This window comes from Thermobia domestica, chromosome 5 (assembly GCF_964235325.1).
Source record: "Thermobia domestica chromosome 5, izTheDome1.hap1.1, whole genome shotgun sequence".
Classification (NCBI taxonomy): domain Eukaryota; kingdom Metazoa; phylum Arthropoda; class Insecta; order Zygentoma; family Lepismatidae; genus Thermobia; species Thermobia domestica.
In genome coordinates, this window is record NC_137458.1 from 19,369,735 (window position 1) to 19,395,803 (window position 26,069).

The following is a 26,069-nucleotide window of genomic DNA, read 5'->3' on the forward strand; positions in this document are numbered from 1 at the left end:
GGTGAAATTACCTCAGCCACTCCTTTTATAATGAAAACAGGTATTCCATCTATGCCAGACGCAGATTTGGTTTCTAAGGATTTAATAGCATCTATTACATTTTTAGTTGTAGTAAGAAGTGCTTTCCTCTCACAGAAAGTTTTTGGTGATGTTAAATAATTATTTATATTACTAGTAGTTGGAAATGTCTCATAAACTGATGTAAAGTACTCTGCAAATAAATTTGCCAACAACTCACAGCCAGTAATCAATAAATTATTTATAACAATTCCAGATGCAACTTTGTTGTAACCTATATATATATATATCAGTGTTGGGTAAGTTACTTGTAAAAATGTAACGCGTTACAAGTTACTTTACATTTTCTTAAAATTTGTAACGCGTTAGTAAAATTATGACTTCAATTTTCCGTACTACTATTACTACCGCTATTATTATTATTATTATTATTATTATTATTATTATTATTATTATTATTATTATTATTATTATTATTATTATTATTATTATTATTATTGCACGTTTTGAATCGCTTTATGTAAATGCAAGGACAAATTTTTACTTGATATATGAACATTTTCATATAATGTAATATTGATAAAATGCCATACTGAGTTACTCGTAGGGATGAGCACGAGCGAGTTCAAGCGAGTTTTCTTTGACACTCGATTCGACTAGAAACAGACATCTTTGAGCTCGACCCGAGAACTCGACTCGAATTGGGGTCGAGTTCCGAGTCGACTCCAGCCAAATGCGGTGTGTAGTTTCAAGGATATTCTTCAAGTATATTACATAGACAGTATAATTATTATCAATGACACTACTGCTACTACAACTTATATTATTATTATTATTATTATTATTATTATTATTATTATTATTATTATTATTATTATTATTATTAATTATAACAACACTGTATATAAAAAGAAAGATAGGCGGTTTGTATTTGAATACTAAAAACCTAGTTGATTGTCAACCTCGGTAGTCGTGAAGTCTAGAAGTCAAGGACATTGTTCACGAGCTTCTGAATTTGGGTTGAGGGTCTAGGTTGAGTATTCGCACTCGAGCCAAACACTGTTAAAAGTTATAGGGCACTGGCCAAATGTCTTCAAAACTGCTCGGCCCGGGTTTAGAATTTTAACGACTCGAGCAGCTCGGCTCACAGCTCATTCACTATAGACCCGAACCGAGTAGTGAGCCGAGCCAACAGCTCACCCAACCGACTCGGCTAGAGCCCTCGGCTCAGTTGAGACGAACCGAGCAAATGGCTCATCCCTACCAAGCCAGCTGGAGCCGATGGTTTACCCCAAGTGAGCCGGCTCGAGCCATCTTTTCAGTTGAGCCAAGACGAGCTGAGCTTGTTATAAAAAATCTCCTGTGTTCTCGTTATCGAGACGAGACGAGATGCGAGCAGTGTCCTCTCTCGTGAGCAACACTAAAAGTATTCCATGGCTTTCGTTTTCCAGTGTAATCAGGCCATGATTTCAAGACGACTTAAAACGAACGAGCCATTTATCAAACTCGACTGCACTCGAAACTCGACGCGAAAAACTGAATCGGCTCGGAACTCGACTCGAGGATATTACCCTTGACGTGACTCGAAATTCGACTTGAATTCGATTCGAGTCGAGTTTTAGCTTGACTCGTGTTCATCCCTATGCGTTAGAAAAACTGGTTGCTTATTATTATTCTGCTAAACTAATTATATAATAATAACAATGTTGTTATGTAAAATTAAAAATAAAGAATATAGAGAAACATTACACTACTCTATAATCAACGGGACTCTAGGATAAACAAACTGATCTGAAAGAACTCCAATATTACATACCATCTGCAAACTATTTTCTAGTAATAAAGTAGGCCTGCTCATCAAAACACAGTTTATTCATATTAACCCCTTACTGTATATCGTTAATTATGGCACCCTAGTTGTTGATAAATATTTTCCGCCGGGCACTTCAGACACTTTACTTTTAAATTCTGTCTACCATCATCCTCAGCTCTTAAGAGAGAGAGAGAGAAAGAGAGAGAGATACATTAAAAAAAAGTATTAATTAATATGTTCGAACGGTAAAATATTTTCGTTCTTCATCTTTATAAAAACAACACCAATCAAAGTAAATAAACTACCGGCATCATTGCACTCCTAGTTTACTCACTAAATGTATTGATTTGGAGCTGTCAAAATCTACGACAAAATCTTCCAGGTGCTTGCAATCAGTACACGTGATTTCCTTAAGGCTGTCCTCATCTTCAAAAAACAGCAAGTGACACTACGAACGTATCTGTTTCTCTGTGTGTTGTGACTGTCGGTCACTGATATACGTAGTTCATGCTCGATTGTTTCCGAAAAAAAAATATACATATATTGTAGTTACTCATCCGAAATGTAACGCGAAAAAAGTAACGCAAACTAGATAGGTTACTTAAAAATTTGTAACGCGTTACCGTTACAGTTACTTTGGAAAAAATGTAACGCGTTACTAGGAAACGTTACTTAAAAAGTAACGCGTTACAAGTAACGTGTTACTTGCGTTACGTTACTTCCCAACACTGATATATATATACAAAATTTCTCAGCATTACTATTTAATTGATTTTTCATTTTAATATAGTAAATACGTTTGTCATCTTTTAGTTGAGTCGTAAAGGCTTCACGGTAATTGACAAATAATAAATAATCTTCATAATTTGGTGCAATTTTATGCCTTTAATGTGCTAAATTCTTAGCTTTTAATATATATATATATATATATATATATATATATATATAAACAGATTCTTTGGAACACTAACAAGGATGTTTAGATATTCTAGGCCTAGATTTCGGATTTTTTTTCCATAGCTCATACAATTACTTTTTCAAGATCCAAACCTGTTTCATTTATATCTGGTTTTAGCAAAATATTATACCAATCAGTATTAGCTAGTTGTTGATATGATGCACAATAATCACCTTTAACCCTTTGGGGATCCTGGCTTTTTGGGCTATTTTTTAGACTTTCAGTCAAGCAGCTACTGTATCGTCACTATTTATCCTAGGATCATGGTTCATACCTCATTCTCTTCAGAATAGAGCTGGCTTTCAAATGATACCACTTGCGTGCTCATACCATATACCAGAAGCGGGAAAAAATGTCAAAGTTAAAATTTCGGAGGGAAAAATTTTTTTCTCGAACTTTGGCCCCCCCTGGACCCCTCCTCTGTGATCGTAGCCATCTAAAAAAAATCTGAGAAATAGTACTTAGTGTACTGAATGTGTGGGCCAAATTTCAAGTTTCTATCTTGAATAGTAAGGGCGGGAGAATTCTTATCAAAAATTCCCACAGTGCCCCAAAGTACCATAAAACACTATGATCTCAGGGAAAAAAATTCCTGAGACATCCCTAATTACCCTAGGACTATAATCCGCCAATCATTCTCTTCAGAATAGAACTGTCTTTCAGGCGGTACCATTCATATGTCTCCATCATGTATCTAAGGCGGGAAATTCCTGACAAAAGGGATTTTTGGGGGCAAAATTTCCCTTTTTTCAACTTTTGCCCCTCTGGACCCCCCCTGTTTTTACGCAGAAATCGAAAAAAAAACTTCTGGTAAATACTACTCGGTGGACTGAATGTTTGTGCAAAATTTCAATCTTCTACGTGAAAAAATAGGCCTGCCAGAGAAAATTTCCCTACTTTGCCCCACTTTTACCCTATACAGAAGTATATTTGGATAAAAATTCACTGAGACTGTCCTAATTACCCTAGAATAATAATTCGACCGTCGTTCTCTTCAGAATGGAACGGCCTTTCAGACGGTATGACTCACGTGGTCCTATCATGTTTTTTTATGGGAAAATGACGAAAAACGGGATTTTTGGGGTAAAAAATCCCTATTTTTACCCCTTTGCCCCTCTGGTTCCCCCCCTGTTTTAGCACTGACATCGGAAAAAAAATCTGGTAAATAGTACTCGGTGGACTTAGTGTTTGTGCAAAATTTCAATCTTGTACGTTCAAAAATAAGCCCGCCAAAAAATATATATACCGACAATGCCCCATATTTCCCTATATAGAAGTATTTTTTTCAAAAAATTCACTGAGACGTCCCTAATTACCCTAGAATAATAATTCGACCGTCATTCTCTTCAGAATAGAACGGCCTTTCAGACAGTATGACTCACGTGGTCCTATCTTGTATGTGAGGCGGGAAAATGACGAGAAACGGGATTTTGGGGGTAAAAAATCCCTATTTTTACCCCTTTTTCCCTCTGGTTCCCCCCTGTTTTGGCACTGACATCGGAACAAAAAATCTGGTAAATACTACTCGGTGGACTGAATGTTTGTGCAAAATTTCAATCTTCTACGTAGAAAAATAAGCCCGCCAAAAATATTGAACATAGGCTTAGAAAATGAGAAAATAAATTTTTGACTTATGACGTCATCACCTCCTATGTCTGGACGCAGGACGGTCTGAAACCATACGTAATGTCTTCTACAAGGACTCTGGACTTGGAAAAAAAAACCAGACGAAAAAGCTCAAATAGAAGAGAAATAACGCAATGTACCATGAAAAGTGCATATGGTACAAATTGTACCATAGGATCCCCAAAGGGTTAACGAACTGAAAACGTTCAAAGAACTTATTCACTTTACCATCCTTAGGAAGTAACACAATGGTTTCTATCGGATGATGAAAAGAATCAGGATGCACCATGTACTGATTAGTTTTTCTTGACACAGAAGTAGCATTTGTGATAACAAGATCAAGAGCGGAGACAGAAGGTTCAACACACAGGTTAGTGTTAAAAAAATAAATAAATAAATAAATAAAACAATAGCTGAAACTTCAATTTAGAATAATAATGTATTCCTGGAAGCTGTTCATTATTTAACCAATCAATTTTGGATATATTGAAGTCTCCAAGAATCAGTATATCATTTTCAAGAGGATTCAACCTACTAGAAATGTGGTTCAGGTAGTTTTCAAAATTCACAGGGAAAAAGGTTGGTTGAAGATAAACACACGATATTAAAAGGTTCTTTGGAGAATTACAATTTAGTTCAATCCACATACATTCGCTTATAAGTTCAAGATCAGGCCTGCGATTCACCATAAAGTTTTCCTTATTGCTATCAGAGATCCACCACCTCTTTGACATGACTCTTCATTATATAATCTGTCGGCACTAAAACAGATATAAGTATCTGGAAAGTAATCGTAGTCTTTATGAATATCGGACAGCCATGTTTCAGTTACCGCAATTATATCATATTCACAGTCAGAAATTGTAGAGAAAAAATCACCACTGTTTTAATCACCAAATTTTAGGGTTTATGTTCAAATTATGATTGTTAACTTCGCCATAATTCCACAATTTACCATAGAAAGGTCCAATGAAAATACCTGCAGGCCACACTTTAGGATCCTTGATTCGGGAGAAATCTGATTCATTCACCTCTATATGAAAGGAAGAGTAAGAATTATGTTTAGTTTTCAATCTGGTGCAAACCACTTCTTTCAGATTGAGTTCATTAACAATTCCTTCAACTTCTTCACTAGTTAGTAACGGCTTTAATCTTGTTACAAACAGTGCTTTTTTTTTTTTATTATTTAGACACCAGATTTGAATTAACTGAGCCACAGCCAACAGTGAGTTTCCTTGGTTTTCTCCAAGAATCTGAGTTCGGAAAGTTGTTAACTTTGAAGATTTGAAATGATTTGTTATTTCTGGATATTACATGGGACCAGTGAAGTTGTTAATTTAGAGGATAGTCGCTCATCTTTTTCACTTTCACTATTATCTGATAAGTTAGGGAAATGATTTTGATCATTGATGTTAGGAGTCGGTATAACATCTTGTTCCAAATCCTGGTTAGAAGTTAAAACATTTTACTGGTATACACTTGTTCTCCAGTTAACAGGTCTCTTAACAAATAGTTTTCTTTCCTCAAATTTACAATTTCATTTTTAAGTTCAAAAAGTTCATGAAAAAGTTCAGTTTTGATTTTGTTTACACTAAACTCAATTAATTTTGATATTATTTCAATGTTCATAGAGGAACCCTTAGAACAAGATAACTGGTCATCTTGTCCCTGTTCATTATCAGATACACGTAACTGTCTACTATTAGCTGAACTACTACAAACAAAAAAATATCTTTTTGAACACAAGCGTTACATTTAAATTCACTTAATTGGATACGTTCTTTTTTTTAGTTAGTTGTTCAGGACAAGCTGAGTAACATTTTCTTTGACATGCATTACATTTAATAGTTTTTTCCTTTCCATTTATACATTGATTACATTATGACAATTATCGGCTAGAGGTGCCATTTAATATAAACATAATAACACTAGTTAAAAAAACACACACACACATAAAAAGAGGCTCCAAGTGGCCAAAAAGGAATCTGTTCAAAAAATTAAAGAAATCCGCTTCTCGACCTGCCAGAGGATCTAAAATTACTGAAGATCTCACTACCCAAACTTATTACATTTTGAAATTTTGGGAGCAGAGAAGATGGAAAAGTCCCTGCTTAGCCACCATAGAGCTCTGCTGCGAGATATTAGCGCACCTCGACTTACTGCTCGTGGAAGAAGCGACAGTTACTCCTTGATGGTAATTGGTCAGAGGAAAGGAAAAAGATCTTAAAAGAAATGAGCAATCACGGGGCCAAAGGCCGAGAAGTGATCAAATAATAATAATAATAATAATAATAATAATAATAATAATAATAATAATAATAATAATAATAATAATAATAATAATAATAATAATAATAAAAGAACTTTAAGAGAGACCGGAACTATTTGAGTCAAAATAAGTAAAATATTCCTCGTGCATTTTCTGTGCATAGCAGCACCATAAACTGTTCAGTTTTTTTTGTTTATTATTCGTATAAAAGTTTGGTGTTTTTTTTATTATTTTCAACTTAATCAACAGTTTGCCAAGAATGTGAATATTTTCTTACCAAGGTGAATTACAACACCTATTTCCTTAGCCTGATTATAATGTTATACATACACAGCAAATACGGTGCCAAAGTTCTGTGAGTGCATACATTTACTGAAGTATTTCAACTGTGAGTAAGACTGAAGTATGTGAATGTGTATTCCCCGTAAGAGACATGTTAATGGAAATTATCCGAGCTGGTTCACTTATAGTGTAATTAAAAAAATAAAATCCATATCGTCATAAAAAATGGAAAAATGGAATAACTGCAAACCTATATCATCGTGAAAAATTTCATGAGTTACGTAAACAGATAAAGACCGACATATCAATTGCGTATAAAACATTCATTCTAGAATCTGAACTTTCTATTCATAATGATCCGGGCCAAGTTTGGAGTTTTGTTAAAAGCAAAACAAAACATGTGTCATCAGCCTCCTTGACTTACAATGTAAAAGAACTAAATAAGGACAGTGAGATTGCTCAGGTCTTCGCGCATTACTTTCAATCTGTTTATAACAATGTTTCAGTAAAATATGACGTAGACTGTTTTATATCTAACAAGACGAAATGCATTAGCCTGTTGGACAACTTTCAACTTGGAGAAATACAACTGCGAGAAATTGAAGTGGCTATAAAGGCACTCAAACCAAAAGCGTCATGTGGACCTGATGGCATTCCTCCGTATGTTGTCAAAGGCTGTATTGATATATTCAAGCATCCGCTCCATACTATATTCAATATGGCCATAAGAACAGGCACTTTTCCGGACGTATGGAAAGAAAGTTTAGTGTGTCCAGTGCCAAAGTCTGGAAATAAAAGCAAAATACAAAACTTCAGATCTATAGTTATATTATCTCCTTTTGCCAAAATTATTGAGAGTATTTTATATACACGAATTTTGAATCACGTAAAGCCAGTTATATCTATCCATCAACATGGTTTCTTACACAATAGATCTACTGCAACAAACCTAGCAGTTGTAACAAATTTTATAGCAACGGAGTTAGACAAAGGCGGCCAGGTAGACGTTATTTATACCTACTTCAGTAAGGCATTCGATGTCGTGGATCTTGATGTTCTAGTGGCGAAATTAATAAGCCAAAACTTTTCAAAGTCGACAACAGAATATATTGTATCGTATTTATGTAACCGGAAACAATCTATTCTATCCAAGGGGCACGTCACTGAATAGTTTGTTACTTTGTCTGGGGTTCCTCAAGGATCTTATCTGGGTCCTCTGCTATTTCTCGTACTTATTAATGATATTCCAATTTTTATTGAAAACTCTGAAATTCTATTCGCTGATGATCTCAAATTATATTCTAGAATTAATTCAATTGAAGACTATATACAACTACAACAAGACCTACAGCGAGTTCAAAGATGGTGCGATGACAACAAATTAGTAATAAATGTATTCAAGTGTAAATCCCTTTCTTTTAGGAGAAAAAGAAATCCCATCACCTTTGACTATACACTGAAAGAAACTAAATTGTCTAAATCAAGTATTGTCAAAGATTTAGGCGTTATTTTTGATCCACCATAAAAAATACTCTCAAGAAATAGAAAACATCCAAACAAAATTCTTGAAAATGCTTGCATACAAAAAATTGTATAAAGAAATAAAAAATAAGAATGATGAATATATGTTACAATCCGATATTGCGGAAGTCTACAATTGGAGTGTTGAAAATATGTTGTATCTAAATTTACAAAAATGTCAATTTATGATAATAACTAAAAAGCGGAGCTATATTGATTGTAAATATTACTTAAATGGTGTTGAGTTGGAAAGGAAATATGAGGTTAAAGACTTAGGTGTATATTTTAATAATAGCTTGTCATTTAAAAGTCATATTGATAATATAACGAATGATGCTTATCGAATGTTAGGTTTTATTATAAGAAGTACAAAAAATATCCATGATTTATCAGTTATTGAAATATTATATAATTCAATGGTTCGAAGCAAATTGGAGTATGCATCAATAGTATGGTCACCAAGTTGTAAATCACAAAAAAATGAAATTGAAGCAATACAAAAGAAATTTTTAAGATACTTATATTTCAAAAAATATTCTGTTTCATCCTATCAGAGAAAAATTTCGTATATGTGGTTATTAAAGGAATTTCACTATGTCAAATTAACAAACAGAAGGATTGTAGCCCAGCAAATGTTCCTATATAAAATTATCAATGGATTAATTGATGATAGTACGTTTTTGGAAAGAATATGCTTTAACGCTACCCCGTGTAAATTAAGAAATAGGAATCTTTTGGTAAATAAAATACCCAAAACAGTGGGATATAAAAATTAACCATTATTTGCAATGTGTGAAGCATACAACAAATTAGTAAAAATATGTGATTTGGATTTTAGTTGTAAAGTAAAAAATTATTGTAATTTGGTGGAAACTTATGTAAATTTGGAGTATATGTAAACCCCTGTCTGTAAATTGCAGCACATAATAGTATTAGGTAATGGTAATAGGTCTCGAAACATAAATACTTATGTATGTTGGCATTCTTGTACGTGTTTGTATTTTTTTATTTTTGTGTTTCTTTCTATTTTTTGTATTTTTTTTTATTCTAGTGTTTGTTTTAAATTGATAACATAGATGTAATATTTTATGTAAGACTCCTGTAATTGGGATTCTCCTGTTGGAGTCAGCGGATTTAAATAAATAAATAAATAAATAAATAAATAAATAAATAAAATAAATAAATCCCTAATTGTGCTCATTGAGAACTAAAAGGAATCAATCTGAAAGAGTATAAACTGCACTTTTATGCATGGTTTATATATATTGTAAAAGACAACTAAAACAAATACGAGGGCAATTCAGAAAGTAATGCCTAAAAGGCGATACCTTTATTTGTGTTTAACAGATAGCAACGATACAAGTATCAGTGCAAAGCTGGCAATGTCAGCTACAGCGGTGGCATCAGTTTTCAACATAATTCCCATTACGGGCAACATACTTGCGCCACCACGAAACTAGGTTTATCATACCGTCGGCGAAGAATTGTAATGGCTGTTGGTGACAAAATTGCTGAACTGCTGCTTCCATCTCCGCGTCACAACTATACCGTTGGCCATTAAGATGATCTCTAAGTTTGGGGAAGAGCAAAAATGTCGCAGGGCGCAAGATCTGGACTATAGGCAGGATGCGGCAGAATGTCAACAACACTTTGCCAACAGATGAAACAACTTTGAATTTTTTGGCGAAGGAGAGGGTGTGTGACGGGACTCCATCGACTGCACTTCGTTTCCGGGTCGTAATGGTGCATCCACGACTCATCACCAGCGATGAATATTCCTGAGCGTATAACCTTCCACACTCAGAAATTCAATGACAGAGCACTGTTTCACCCCGGACGTCATTACTGGATGCCATAGATTGCTCCATTCCTCTGGAACGAGAAAAGATAGGAAGGTAAAACAAGTGATAATCTGTAGCTTAAATATCAGTGCATTAATGAAAAACCAGCTCAGAATGATTGCAATTTTATGAGCTAAATAGTGATCTCGGAGGCATTACTTTATGAATCGCACTCGTAAATCTGCAAGTGTATCAACCGCACTTCTATACATAGTTTGTATATATCTAGATAAGTGTAATTCCAGTTAGGTAATTGAGTGAAGATTAGTCACAATGTTACATTTGCGTTCATTCTCTTACTTGTGCCAGTTAGGAATGTTCTTTTGGAACGTCTAACTGTAGCTTTTAACGTGAGGTCCTAACCACGTGCAATCCACAGGGAATCGAATCAATTTTTCGCACATTAACACGAAAATTTTAATTAAGCATTCAGCCACGAATGAACATTTTGGTTTCTGCTTGAGATCAAGAGGAACATTATCTTCCGCCCAAACATGAAGCGTGGAATAATCTATTTAATTTTTTCGTCTGAAATTTCAACGTTCCCACTTTTAATCACCCCCAAAATATTGTTAACTGAACCTAAGAGGCAAGTCTAATACGATAATATAAAAATTTTGCGTTTAATACGAGATGTTCACGGTGACCCCTCAAACATACCTACAAGACCTACCATAGGTTCGCGTGAACTATAGGTCCAGAATTGCTGTTCTAAGCAAATAAAAGATCGTAAGGATATATATATATATATTTAAACGTATTAGTGGATCGTTTCTGCAGCTGTTGATAGATTCTAGTTTTTTTCTTTCTTTTCGTAATGTGTACTATCTATTTTTAATGCTTTCATAAATTCTTCACTTTTCTTTTTTGCGTCTGAATTTGCATTCATTTTTTATTATTATTATTTCAGTAAGTTTTGTTTGAACCTTGAATTTTTCTTTCAAGAGCCATATTTGCTCTTAATTCAACGACCAGACTTGAATTATTGATTACGTGGAAGAAAGCATTCCACGGACAGGTGTCGTATCAAGCCAACATAATCAATTTATCATCGAATAAGTGCACATGAGATACTCCTGAATAAATATGGCTGAACAAACTCATGCAAAACATAATGATCCACTATTTGCACAAAAACACACGAACTAAAAGGGATATGCAAAAAGCGCAAACTCACCATGAAATGGTACGGAAACAATGTGTTGAATAACGTTAATTTTCAACTTAAAATACAGTAGTTTGACGTATTAAAAGCAAACAATTGATACTAAAATTTAACAGTAAATAATCAATGCGTGGTTGACAGTCCTTTATTTTCTCGCAAGAAAATAATAAAGCAGTGGGATTACTACTGCAGACATGGGTAATCAATATACAGACCACTTGACACCTCTTTACATAGTCAATTTTTCTCATTCATTCCACCAGAGGTCACTACATTCGACAGTATCAACATAGACAATCTACTGTCACGTTAACATATAGCGTACATGAATATTCAAGTCACTAATTTGTCCAATTCACTTATAATCAACATGGTGATAAGAATCATAATTCCGATTATTATTATCCATATTTTTTTTGTATAACTAAGAACTAAGTGTTTATGCATTTCTTGCAAATGAATTCACTTTGTCCTTGAGAATGGCAAGGAACAGTTATATCTTTGGCATGACGCTTTTAGTTCTTAATAGTGAAGTTATAAACTCAAATCAACGAAGCTCTTCAATACTTCACACATTTGTACTAGATATTTTTCAGTACTGGAAAATTCATCAATGTCACATATATGTTTTAGATTCGGAAATGAAAGGTAAGAAGTCTACCAAAGATTTGGGTTAAGTTCCGAAATTGGGCGTCTGTTTCCAGCAAAATTTTTAAAATTTACAGGAAAGATGGATGATTTGATCGTTTGTGTGCTTGATATTATATGAGAGTCTCGAAAAATCTGTTTATTTGTTATATATAAGCGGCTATAAACATGGGACTATACGGCGAGCGGAGGGAACTATTTGGCGCAAGGTAACCGAACAGTTGCATTGTGGGAAAGAAACGAGCATTTAGGTTATCAAAATGGCGAATGTACAAGGGCAATGAACTAACAGTTTTAACATTTATGAAGCAATACGTTGATAACGAGCAAAATCTTTTAAAAGTTTGTGAAAAGCACGGACTAATGAACCTAATAACAAATTGCAGAAAATGTGGAAAGGAGATGACAGCGAAAAAACGTGGCGAAAGCGGACGCCCAACTTCGGAATAAATGCCAAAGATTTTATAGAAAGATATGCCATTAATCTGAAAAGAATATCAAATGAAGTTGTATCAAAAGGAGAATAACAAGTGTATCAAGATTTGAAACAAGTCACATACAGTTTTCTGCGTAAAATTAAAAAAAAGAAGTGTATAATAATTTTAATAATTATTAATTTTTGATTACAGTAGCATGCATGAACTTGATAAAGCACAAGCAAATATACAATGCAAGTTCATTAGCAAACCAAATCAGGAATTTTATACTACACACACACACAAAAAAAAAAAATGCATCAACAAAATGCAGAACAAGCACTTCATTTGATGGATTTTGTTGATGAATTTTTTTTTGAATAAATCCTTAATTTTAAGTAGATTTACGAAGAACGTCCAATAAGTTATCTATCTAGACAGAAAGGAATGCAGATAAACTCACGTGATCATCACTGTTTTTCCATGTAGTCTCCATGGAGGTCTATGAAGAAATCTTACAGTTAGAGAAAATAATAATCTTTGTCATGGCCTGAAAATCACTGCGAAACAGCCTGTTGGACCTCGTTGTCCGACGAAAAACGTTGTCTCCGCAGGCAGGTGCTTCTTCAGGTCGCTTTCACCAGTCGTTCGTGGATATTCTTTGGTTCCTTCTCTTCTTTAGTGAGAAACTTGATGAGCGAGCGGTAGTCCAACTTCTGCCAATCCATTGTTCGTGGCGTCACACAAACATTCGCTACGATGCGTAACACAAACGCTGCTCACGGCCTGCGTTGCTCCGACTTACCTCAAATTGCGCAGCGGGGTTCCCCCTAGTGGCCTTGGCGTGCGTGTCAGGTCATTACGCTCTGCCCCTTCCTTCCTATTTAGATATATAACTTATTGGATGCTCCTCGTATGATCATTGAAATTTAAAAAAAATGTTTAGGTATAAATGGAGAGACCATAGAACAATTATTTCTATTATATCAAATATTCATTAACCATAGCAAACTATTTATATATCTATTTAGCAACGCTATTTGTAAATTGACAACTTTAAAGATCCTCATTAAATATAATAATGTACTCTTTTACTGTTTAGATTGGAAGACAATCCAAGGTAGCTCGAAGTTAATGAAAGAAAGTACAGCAGTTGGTTTGCATGTATCAGTGATAAATAACAAGAGTCTTTCTACTTACCCTTTCAGTGAAAGAACAAGAAAAATTGGGTATATTGTGTTAGCTAATACAACAGATTCTCTATATGATATTTTACAATCGGTAAGTATAAGTCCTTAATGGGCAAAAAATACTTGATAAGTTAAATGAAATTGAACCAATATTTAAAACATTATTTTTAATGAAAGATGTGTACATTTGGAGTCAATAAGCAGGGGTTGGATAATTTATTTCAAGTATTATTGTACATCTCGTGACCAAAGAAAAAATATTCTACGAGTGCATTTTGTATGTGATACGCCATTTTACTTTGTTGATGACTGTATATTTCGCATTGTCTTGATAGTTCGTTATATTTTACTACATAATAGCTTCCTCTAATTGATTTTCATAAGGTGAACGAAAAACTGCACAATAAAGACAAACAACTATCTATATTGTACCATCCTTCTAGTACAGCCCGTACACGGGCACAGAAAGCTTAATCAAGAATATTGGAGGAAAATAACATCAGTAAAAATTTTACTTTTGCATTGAAAGCACGGAATTTCTCCAATATATCTTCTTGGATTGAGATTCATCCGATATCTTTCTTCATTTTCATAACTTTTTACATTAAAATTGCTATATTACAAAACTATTATTTATAACAAAACTCAGTGATGCGGGTGACTGGAACGTAGATCTGTACCTGAAGATAAAAATCTTCAACTAAGATTAAGAAAGAAGGAACCCGAGCATTATTTCAGTGCTTTCAATCACCAAGGAGCATATATTTTAATCACGCTCGACTCTAGCCATAGGAATTAAATACACGGTTCTGATTGGTTGGAGTTATCCGTTTCTCGCCACATAGCATACATATAATACAAATCAAAGACCACATACTGTCGGCTCTCGTAGCCGAGCGTGGTAGCGAGTGGGCTAGCAATAAAAATCGTGGGTTCAAACCTGACTCAAGGAGATATTTTTTTAATTTTCATAACACTTTTTTCATTAAAATAAGATGAAAATAATACTAATTTCCCTTGTACGTAATATATAATGCATACATTGTGCTTTTTCCACCATCTACCTATAGATTTATGATAGCCCTTACAAACAATGAAATATCACATCGAACAGAACAAAATTAAATGCTTCACTATAAATTCTCATGTGTAGTTTTCGAGAAAAGATAGCATTTATGGAGTTAAAATACATTTCGTTTGTTGTCAGTTTGATGGAGTTGATTGTATGTATTTCTGCTCAATTTCTCTTAAGAATGACACACTTATCCCTAGCACTGAAACATATAATACCTATAATTTGTAACATTGATGTATATGGAGGCACGGTGGCTCAACAGTAGAGCGCTTACTTCTGGGTCCCTGGTTCAATACCCGGCCATGTAAGAGTGTGGTGGACAACATCGTGCCCGTAGATTTATTCAGGATACTTCCGTTTGAGAGAACGTTCTCATTCCGCCAATTCTTGTATCATCATTCACTTGCCTTAGTCACCAGTTTCCCTTGGCCTAAACAATGTGGCGGAACTAGTCGGAGGGCCTACTCCCCTAGTCTTTTGAGTAACAAAAATAATGTAAGCTATTATTTGTATATTTTTTAAAGTTTATAGTAAACTCCTGATATACCTATCACAGTCTCGGTTCTGGCTGCTCCTCCCCTCCAGTTTTTACCTTCTAGATCCACCGCTCCCTTATTTTTAGATCTTTAGAACATCCCTTATTTCTTTAGATCTTTAGATCCCTTCTCTCTAGATCTTTAGAACATAATCGTTGGACATTAAACTGAAACATTTCGCATTCTCATTTTCATTTTTGCATTGATGTATATGCATATACCTCATGTTGACAAAAACGTTTATATGGGGTGTTCAGTATCAAACCCGATTTACCAAAGTTGTGAGAAAGCGGTATAGAGTTTGTACTTTACGCTTTAGTACACGGAAAACATTAAGACTGTGTATTAATCATACCTCTGTACATTATAAAAGTTATTTGCAATATATGAATACGATCTTTTAAGCCCTGAAACGAACTTCGGATATAGATCTTGAAGATGAAACCTGTCCAAATTGACGAAAAGTGGACTTGTATCTTTTGTGTGCTTAGCACCCCATATGTTTTTAAATGTCGTTATTTTGGTCTCTTTGCAGTTGCGAGCTGAACGAATGTATACTGAAGATAATTACTGGTTAATAGTATTACCAGAAAAAACTGAAATAAACGAACTCTTTGACGGCCTTTGGATACCTTTCAGTAGTTTCGTGACAGTGGCTGCTCCCGAATTCAGTGCCAATGGTTACATAGAAAGATTTTCTGTGTTTGAAGTGTATCATATCTCCGAAGGAGGAGATTTCGTTTCTTCCCTTTTGGGATCATGGACTCTGCAGGGTGGTTGGAAGCAACTAAGGCTTACGAAATGGGAAAGAAGAGCAAATCTACACGCTTCAGCTATCAAGATAACGTCAACTAATGTAAGTAACATAATATTACAAGAAATCAAACACATTATTCGTAAAATTTTATAGTAACTTTTAGGAAATTTATCAAATACACTTCTTAAGGTTGGTAAATTCGCTCTTTTGCTTCTAACTAGTGATGATAATACATATTAACCTTACCTAAAGTACTAATAAAACTGTATGAATCTTACTCTCCTTATAGTGATTTTATCCTGCAACTAACAACTGTCAATAGGAGTATAAAAAGTCTTCAAACAGTTCGAGAGATCGACAATATACAAATGAAATTAAGCAAATAAAGCCTAAAGAACATGAGTTGAAAGTAGATTTTTTTTTTCGTGGGATGTGTTGAAGTACCAGAGAAAGACATGATATAATGCTGAATATGCTCTTAAACGCGGAAAATATCGCTGTCGGGTCAAAATAGTACAGTGAAAGCTGTACCGGACAGATGCAATGACATATAGATTAGAGCGAAGCGGTCGCCGCATCACAGAAATGCCTATTCACAGATAAAGAATTCACACACATATTCTCAACGACCGCTCTGCTCAAATCTGTACACCATTGCATTTGTTGGGTACTTTCTATGTAGTATCTTGAACCGACAGTAATTTTTTTCCGCGTTCATGAGATATTCAGCAATATATCAGTTCTTTCGCCGGTTTTCCAATGTCTCTCACCTGAAACAGTCCCTGGTTCGATCCCCGACCAACTAAGTTTGTGGTGGACAGCATCGTATCCGTGCATTTTCTCGGGGTACTCCCACTTTCTCATTCCACTAATTATTCCATCATCTTTCACTTGCTTTAATCATCGTCTCGCTTAACCTAAAGGGCATAATCGTAGGACGTTAAAGGGGGGCGCGGTGGCTCAGTGATAGAGCGTTCACCTCCGGGGCTTGGGGTCCCTGGCTCGATCCCAGCTTGCGCCGTGTGGAATTTGTGGTGGACAAACACCGTGCTCGTGGGTTTTCTCGGAATTCTCCCGTTTCCTCCCACTTTCTTCATTCCACCATTTCATTCATTTCTCATAATCACCGTCTCCTTTAGCCTAACCGGCATAACCGTGGGACGTAAAACTCACAAATTTCATTCCATTTCATCGTAGGACGTTAAACTGAAAGATTTCATTTCATTTTTTTGAGAAACCATCCAGCTTTCGACCCGTGTTCATTAGGTATTTTTTGCTTAATTTCATGTCTACTATCACCTGCTTCAGTTTGGCGCTGTATTATTGTACCTTCCTTATAAAGAGTATCGTTTCTATTTCTTAGAGAACACTCTAATAGTTATCGTTCAGAAAAAAGAAAAGAAAATGAAGTTGATCATAACTAAGATAGGAAGAAAATATCTAAATTTAAATCTTTAAGTTTACCTAAAATCGCACAGGGGACATGGTAATTCCCCTTTTAAGAAGGTCCTTTATTTCTTCAGTAACGATTTTCTTGGTCATCTCAGCTACTACATATAAGTATGTAAAAGGTAATTTGTAGCATCTTTTTCTTGAATTGAAGTTTCAGTGTTTTGTTTGGACATCTGTGAGTTTGTGGATATGGGTTTCCTGTGTTGCGTTCTTCTTGCTTTGTGTTCGCTAAATTCTAGTATGACCACAGAGCTTGATTCATTAATATTGAGCCGAATTTGAAAGTGCCACTTACCTAGGAAATGCCATGGTCTCTGATTCGTCTATCTCGACATGCTCGCCAAGTGCTCGCAGGCTATATTACCTGGATTACCCCGGTTACATCTCTCTCTAACCCTGTAGCTCATGCAGTTCTTCATCAGGGACCTACGGAGTTTGTGAAAAGAACAGTGACTAATGTTGTTTCACGCCCTCAACATATTTGGAAGGACAACACACCTGCCCTCACCTTGTTCGCAGATGCTACACCTACTTCTATCGCTATTGTGGACCACGAGGGACAACCTCTCTTTTTACTAAACATTTCGAATGAGTATCCCATTTTTATTATGGAATTTTTAGCCACAGCCATTGCTATTTTATTGTATACTGAACATCAACCTTTGGTGTATTCTGATAATCTTGCCGTAGTCTATTGTTTTAACAAAAAGATATGTAGAGTGCCATATTTATATGTTATTGCCAACATTGTATTTAACCAATTCACATATACTGTAAAACATGTTACCTCTGAGTTCAATAAAGCTGTCAGTTTGTCGCGGGCTGGCGTCCGATTCTCCTCATGCCCACGGCCAATCAGGAGACAGCAGCCAGTCGTCCAGCCCTTAAAGCTGGATGACGGAGGCTAGATCCGCCGTTGTGAGTCGTGAGCCCAAGGAGATAGGGGAGCAGCAGCGTGCGGCATCTGTTTGATTGATTATTTCCATACACCACCGATTATGTTCGATCTTCAGGTCACATCTACTGACTATTGCCCGCAGCGGCGTTTTCATTGCGGGAGATTGCGTTGCAGCTGGGGCATGGGTATTCCTTTACACAGGTCTCCTTTACACAGGGCGGAGACGGTGCGAACTCGACGACGACACAGGCGCCGCTTAAGGAGTCCGAAATCACAATAGTCCCTTGGGCTGGCATCTAGATTCTTGATGAGATATCAGAGAAGGAAACTACCGAAATTCCTGTTTCGTCTTCCGTACGGCGATAAAAATTACAGCGATGTTTTTGCTGTGCGGCTAGGTGCCTTGTCTTGGTGCAGTTTAATCTTATTTATGTCTTGTTCGTACAATGCTGGGATTTCATGCTGGTACATTTCAATCATGACACGAGTCTGATAGTACGCAGCATGGATGTAAAGATATGAACTTTTCCACAGTCTGTGAGGTAAAATCCGTGACTGATCAAAGTTAACAACAAACTTCTACCACTCACAAGCGAGATGACAATCATACAGCTTACTGTAGTGCCTTTCTCGCTCAGCCACATGAAGCAGTTTCAGAGAATGCTCTTGGAAACGACCGTGAGGCGTACTGCCCTGTGAATGGCGCGGTTGATTGTCGCCTGCGATGTATGGCATTTGCTGGTCATCGTTCGCTGTGTGTGGAGACTTTCGGAGGTCACCAAAAGCTGAATCACACGTAGTAGCGGCGGAGATCCTCTTCACGGAAGGCCGATTTCTAGCTTCTCGCATCTGGGTGATGGGTCCAGAACTCTGTGCCGCATATTTCTGTATAATACGATTTACATAGGCACAACCTACACGAAATTTACGTACTTTACGCATTTCTATGATGCAGTGAACGCCGTGAACTGAACAATGAACCCCTCCCAGAACCTGTTCAGTTTCATCGTCATCAGACTACGCTCGACCAACTGCTCTACTGTGTGTCGAGATACTTGCCTCGTGGGAATCTAATTGCGATGGGTTGCTCATGGGCGGTACAGTTGCACATTGACTTCCGCTCAAAATAGCTAAATCAACCTGTGTATTGTGTATATGTAAAAGAGAAGGTGGATGACGAGAGTGTTTTTTATCTATATATCAATGATCGAGGCTTCGTGGCCACCGACCAACAGCATGTTATGATGAGCTCCTAAGGAACACTATGGAAGCGAACCCTCGAGAAACTCATGGTTCAATTATAAACAAGTTAGATATACATCATACGACTGTTATTTGGCTACTCCGTGCAATCAGTAAGGTGAAATTGTTGGACTAATGTGTTGACACCGCTTAACAAGGATCGCAGTATGGAGGTGTGCAGTGCTTTGAGTGCATGGGACAGCAAGGAAGGTTGCCTGTATTGGATTATCACTTTTGATTTGAAAAGAAAAAGATCTGGTACGAAAATTGTAAAGCCCCAGGACAGTCTCTAGATCAACGTCCAATAATATTTCCGAAATCACCCCTTCATCCCCAGAAGCTGTGTTGATGCTGGCATAGTGGTCTATCTAGTGAAGTGATCCATCATACCTTCCTCCGTTGAGGACAAAACGTTATACTGCTGAACTCCATTAAATGCACACCTACATGTATTTTAAATGACGGTGCTTACTTTGAAGAAACCCTTTCTCATTCACCGTATTCTGCTGACGCCTCTTCACCGACAGCAACCTCTTTCAGTATCTTGAACACTTCTTGACTAAGATAAAGTATCATAATGTTGAAGACTCCTTCGAAAAGCATTTTCAAGACTTCTATCGTTGTAGGACCCAGTTTAGCTGAGCGATGGCTTAAAGTGTGCCTGCAGCAGGATACCACTTTAATTAACCAGGTATTTTAGCCTTTGAAAAGTGACATACATCAATCGGACATTTCAATGGTACAAACCACTAACGTTGTTTCATAACAAAAGCAGTAATAGATGCTTGAAGAAAAATTGAACCTTTTCAAGCGATATTTTGAAAATATTTTCTTTGAGCATCCCAACATCCTCCTGCCACCAAAACACAAACCTCATTCAAACCCAAAGCCTCACTACCAGAAAAAAAGCTTACTTTACATTTTATCAATTCCTCTGCCTGGTCCACTAGAAATATAATAGCCACATCAATAAATGTAATTGTCAATATATGAATCGTATCAACTATTGAAATAACAAGATCCGACGGAACTTTATGTCTTACTGAATTTATAATCTGAAATACTGATTTTTCATTAAATATCGCCACCGAATCATGAAAAATTAGGATTTTTTTAAAAAAAGATTTTTTTTTTTAAATCAAACGTTCAGTTTGCAGCATTAACCTGCAAAGGAAGTGTTTACTAGTATTTTGTTTGGGTTTGGGAGCAGGGTGGTTTAATTTTGGAGACTCTGAAGGAAACACTGGCTCACTACACTGCTTCCTGTGTAGTGAGAATCGAAGCAGTGGTGATTTCAAAAGATTTGTTATATGGAAGACACTCAATGAACGACGGGTGAAAGCAATACTGGGAAATTACTAATAACTCACATTGAGAACAATCGTAGATATGCCCCGAGAGGAAAATTTTATAGCTCTGGTGCAGAAACTTCGTCGCCTTTCAAATCATTACTGAATGAAAGAACTTCACTCTGACATTATTGAGCAGTGAATTAGAAATTGCTACTCTATTGCTTCTTTTCATGTACTAGCTTATAAACTACAGTACGCGGCACCCTAATTGACGTTTGGCGTGAACCAATTGCTATTATCAAACCTTCGGTGGGAAATTTGTTTTCAGTGGGCGAAAAATGCGACATGCTGACACAAGCTTTTTCTCGGTCACTAAAAGATAATCAGCATGTCGGTCGAGTCTGACTCTCACAATCGCATCACTGTGCACTGCTCTGTTAACGTGAGAGCAGCGCCCAAGGATGAACGTCAATTTGGCTACCGCGTACAATAAATGTTCTCAATACTTTAACATATTGACAAGTGCAGTATTACTCCTATTACTTCCTTTTTTCACATGCAGGATCCTCCAATGACTGAAGTAGAGAAGCAGAACGATACATATGTTGTTACTGGATATTTTGGGAGAATTTGGAAGGCATTGCAACACAGATTAAATTTCACGTATGTATTACCAATCTTGTTTTTATATAAATTTCCATTATAGCACTATTGTGATATGCCACACTCTAATATTATAGTTCTTATGCTATTGTGAAAAGTGTGTTTGCCTTTGTTGAAATGGATTAACATATTTGGTTCAAAACTTTCGTGCACTGGCTTACTTGGTTAAGAGTCATAATCGTGTAGTTTACATTTAAAAAATACATATTAAAAACGAATACAAAAAGATTATGGGTTAACTTATTTACTGGCGCTTAAGGTTGGTTTAAAGGGACAAGTTTTGCTGATAGATGGCACTACAGTCTTCGTATCTCTCATGTATTTTTTATCTTTCACAAAAATTCACGATTTTTCTTACAGATTTCAACTTACAGACTTCAAATTTTTAGAAAAGGAACTTCATAGTCTATCGAAGGCAATAATCCGTGCCGATTTTTTATTTAGAATTTTCCTCATTGTTGAAATGGCTTGATTGTTGAAATGGATATCCATATCTTTATCAATGAAACTGCTTCAACAATGAAGAAAATTCTAAATAAAAAAACGGCACGAGTTGTTCCCTTTAATAGGTTATAAAGTTCCTTCTCTAAAAATTTGAAGTCTCTAGGTTGAAATTTACGAAATAAATTGTAAATTTTCGTGAAAGGTAAAAAATACATGGGAGAGATAGGAAGACTGTAGTGACATCTATCGGCAAAACTTGTCCCTTTAGACTAACCTTAAGGTGCACTTTTAAAAATTGTCAGAATGAGGTGCATTTGATACACCCTAACAAATTGGTACGTGTTTATTATTACGGAAGCTAGTGCAGTGCACTGATTTTGGAATGCGATTAAAAATAGAATTTTTTAAACCTCAACATTTATTACTATAACCACACTCAGGACAAGGCTTCATAGCATGGTTGAGCCTCCTCGAAATGACTTCCGTAGTATTTCAAGTAAAGAAAGACAGTATTGTATAAAGCAATGATGTTATATAATTGGATTAATTAACCATTTGTTTTTAACAGGAGTTGTGACAGACAGAAATCTCGAATTCTCACTTCGAGACAAGTAATACATTACATAGTCAATAATAGGAATTAATATAAGACCTTAGGGTTGATAATTGACCGGTATTTTACCGACCTTTTTGTTTGTTTGTTTGTTTGTTTCGCCGGATTGAACTATATACAGGGTTTCTCCGTGAAGTGAGAATTCGAGATTTATGAGACTGGCTGCCTCGCTGACAATAAAAAAATGACTAAATCTATCCCTCCTTCAGCGATGAACTTTCTTTATGTTCACTTGATAACATTTTGTACATACTTGACACCTTCTTTCAGAGAAACAATGAGTCGAAAAAGTTAAAATAAATTGGGTTTTCTATTCTGTCCCAAACCAAATCAGTACTTTTATTTTCTTTTTCTTTCATTTTTGGTTGCAACTAAATAAGCTATAAAAACTTATCAACTGCTTAATTTTTAATCTAAACCAATGATTAAAACTTTCGGGGGGCAGGAGATGGTTGCAAGAGGGGCTCAACTTCTTGGCTACCCCACACCTACAAGAGGGTTGCCATTTTTTTTTTTAATAAACTATAGCGGGACACAGTTATTAAATATGTGGAGATCGGAGGTTCCTGAGACACACACATGAAATAATAGAAAGGAATATGTATATTCATGAAGGAAAATTCAGTGAAAAATTAAACCAAAAACACATGAAACAGTAAACTGGTAGAACTAGTTTGTTGATAGTTGAACAGATGTTTTGAAAACCATTGAACGGGCACAAACAGAGAATAACATCTTTGCGGAGATTTCTCTAATGTGAATAGCAAACATTTTAGCGATAAAATCACATTTTTATCTTGAAAGTCATTGGAACACATCGTAGGTCAAAAGTTACCAATGCCATAAACATAGGCGTCGACTTGAAGAAAATATTGGGGGCGGCAAACAATGAATAAATATATAATCATATTCAGCCGTTTTCTATCAACTGCTTGATAAAGGTCCCCTTTCCTCCTGATCTCGGTCCGCTGCATCCGTTCCGCTGCAAAATTCATGAGCTAAGTCAAATTTGTTTAAAGTCATTAATACAAATTCAAGTTTAAATTCTGGGAACTTCGCTGCACCATATTGATCTTCACTTGTCATATCAGTGTTGCCATAGTGTTGCTTGAAGCTTCAGTGCTCTTTTAAACACCGTTTTGAAAACGGCACTTTCTATCGAATAAGAAGGCTGTTCCTAATATTGAATTAAAGGCAAGATAAAATTTACGACAGAAATTGCTCCTCTTTGTTAATTCTTCCTCAACTGGATTTTATTGGTGGGGATAAGACTCCACCTTTAATTGGGGGGGGGGGGGAGTGCCCTGTCCCCCAACTCGGCGCCTATGGCCATAAACAATTTCTGTTTCATATTTCGTGAGTGTTTTATAATTTTCGCTCCGCTCCATGTTGCGTCACGTTTATTTATAATTTAGGACGCTGAAAGTATTCTTAAAATTTGGGATCTCCATCCTAATTCGGGACAGATAGTGATCCTACCTAAGCTATGGGCCTGCCTCACTGATCCTTCTTGCCTTTGATCTTGGCAGAAAAGCACGAATGACATACAGTAGTGCTCCTCAAAATTACTTGAGGGAAAAGTGATCAACTTAGATCTAAACAAATTGTAAAATATTCCTGAGTAATAATATAAGCCTATTGTATAAATATTTTTTCTCGATATGAATTGTTCACAGAGAAAGTTTAAAATCTGAATTTATGTAGCAAAGTAGAATCGTAAAATTTAAGCAAATTTAAAGGGTAAAAAAGGAATTTCCAAAGTTCCTATTCTGGGAGACTGAGGGAGCCAGTGCGTCCAAAGATTTTTCTGCCCCTTCTGGGATCTGAATATCTTTACATGAATCTTTGCATGGATATTTTACAACGAAAAAACACTTCCCTGGACCCATCCCCTGCACACACTCACTTTCTAAAAAATAAACGCTTTAGAAATCGGCGCCGCTGAAATTCACAAACACTTACATTTAGTAAGTTACTAATTTGCTTTTTTTTTTTTTTTTAATAGGTCAGAATTTGTTTTACCACAAAGCGACAAATGGGGAGAGCTGTTGGAGATGTTAAAAAGACAAGATGTAGATGTCACTGTTGTAGCCATGACTATGACGAAGGAAAGAAGATACTTTGCTGACTTTACTCTTCCAATTGTTGTTACCAGGTAATATAAAATAAATGTTCTTGAAAGTATATTAAATAAGAGCAATTTATATAATAATTAAAGATCATAATGCTTTAATTTTCCTTGAGAATTAGTGTATTGATCGAGTGAAAACGAACCATTTATTGTATATGTGATATCCCAAATTCTAATTCTCAACGTATGCTTCTAGTCCTTCAATCTGCAAATTTTTGTAGACTTCGTGATGTACAGGAGAAAGAAACTGATCACATTGTCCTGCGTTATACTGACTTGATGGTTCTACCTCCGTTAGGTAAGTGGACTGAAATTTGCCTCTGAGCAGAACAGAATGTATTACTATTTTTCAGTGGTGGCTCGTGACCTAGCCAACACTCATTGATTTTGACCTATAGATATGCCACATTGACTTGATCCCTAGTCTTCCGTCTTCCGTTACAAGCGCTGCTATCGGCTGAAGGAATTCCACTCGCTTTCTCTCGCTTAGCAACAGCTGAACCCTTATTGGCTCAACGCGTGGGTGTGTGAGGGTGTGAGTGTTAGTTCGCATTTTTGCCACGGCTCAAGACATTTTGGCAGCACAATAGCCCCTTCTCATACATACACAGACACTGACACACTTACCAGGAATGCCCGAAATACTTTCTAATACTTTCTAAGAAGGGGTTTCGTGCAATCATTGCTTCGCATATTTCTTTGTAAAACACGCTAAATGAAGCATATTTTTGCATCTAGGTCAATAGAACTTACTTCTTTCCACTTCGTAATTGTTTTTCACATGAAGTGCGAATATGATGGTCTAACTGAGACTTCATAATGCACCCAACTATTTTATCGCGCATTCGACAGAAAACAGCTTTGCGGTCAGTGGTAAATGCATCATCAACTGCTATCCAAAGACCACAACTTCTGAGATAACGAGGAGGCAGACGGAATCATTCCGGCTTTGTACAGCTCAAACACGGAGTATACGCTGAGGTAAACTCTTCGTAAAACTCGAATGGTTAAAATGAAAAGCTGACGAATTATATATACACCAGATCCTACGGTTGAGTTAACAACGTTTCCATCATGATTTGTTGTCGCCGGCTACAAAAATAAAAACTGACAACGAAGTAGGGATAAAAGATAAATACCGTTGAGGTTTGTACTTGAAGCTGAAAATGAGAGGAAAGGGAGAAGACACTGTTTAAATTTTATTTTGTATTTATCACTC

At 36.0% G+C, this 26,069-nt stretch overlaps 1 protein-coding gene across 1 annotated transcript in view; it reads left to right on the forward strand.

The window, feature by feature from the left end:
* Positions 1-13,666: 13,666 nt before the first annotated feature.
* The window catches only part of LOC145684598 (glutamate receptor U1-like), a 79,364-nt gene continuing 66,961 nt past the window's right edge, over positions 13,667-26,069 (forward strand). Inside the window, exons 1-4 of the mRNA XM_081756991.1 lie at positions 13,667-13,838; positions 15,894-16,214; positions 21,562-21,662; positions 24,725-24,874. Coding sequence (XP_081613117.1) covers positions 13,692-13,838; positions 15,894-16,214; positions 21,562-21,662; positions 24,725-24,874 — 719 coding nt within the window. The 5' untranslated portion in view covers positions 13,667-13,691. The remainder of the gene's footprint in view (positions 13,839-15,893; positions 16,215-21,561; positions 21,663-24,724; positions 24,875-26,069) is intronic.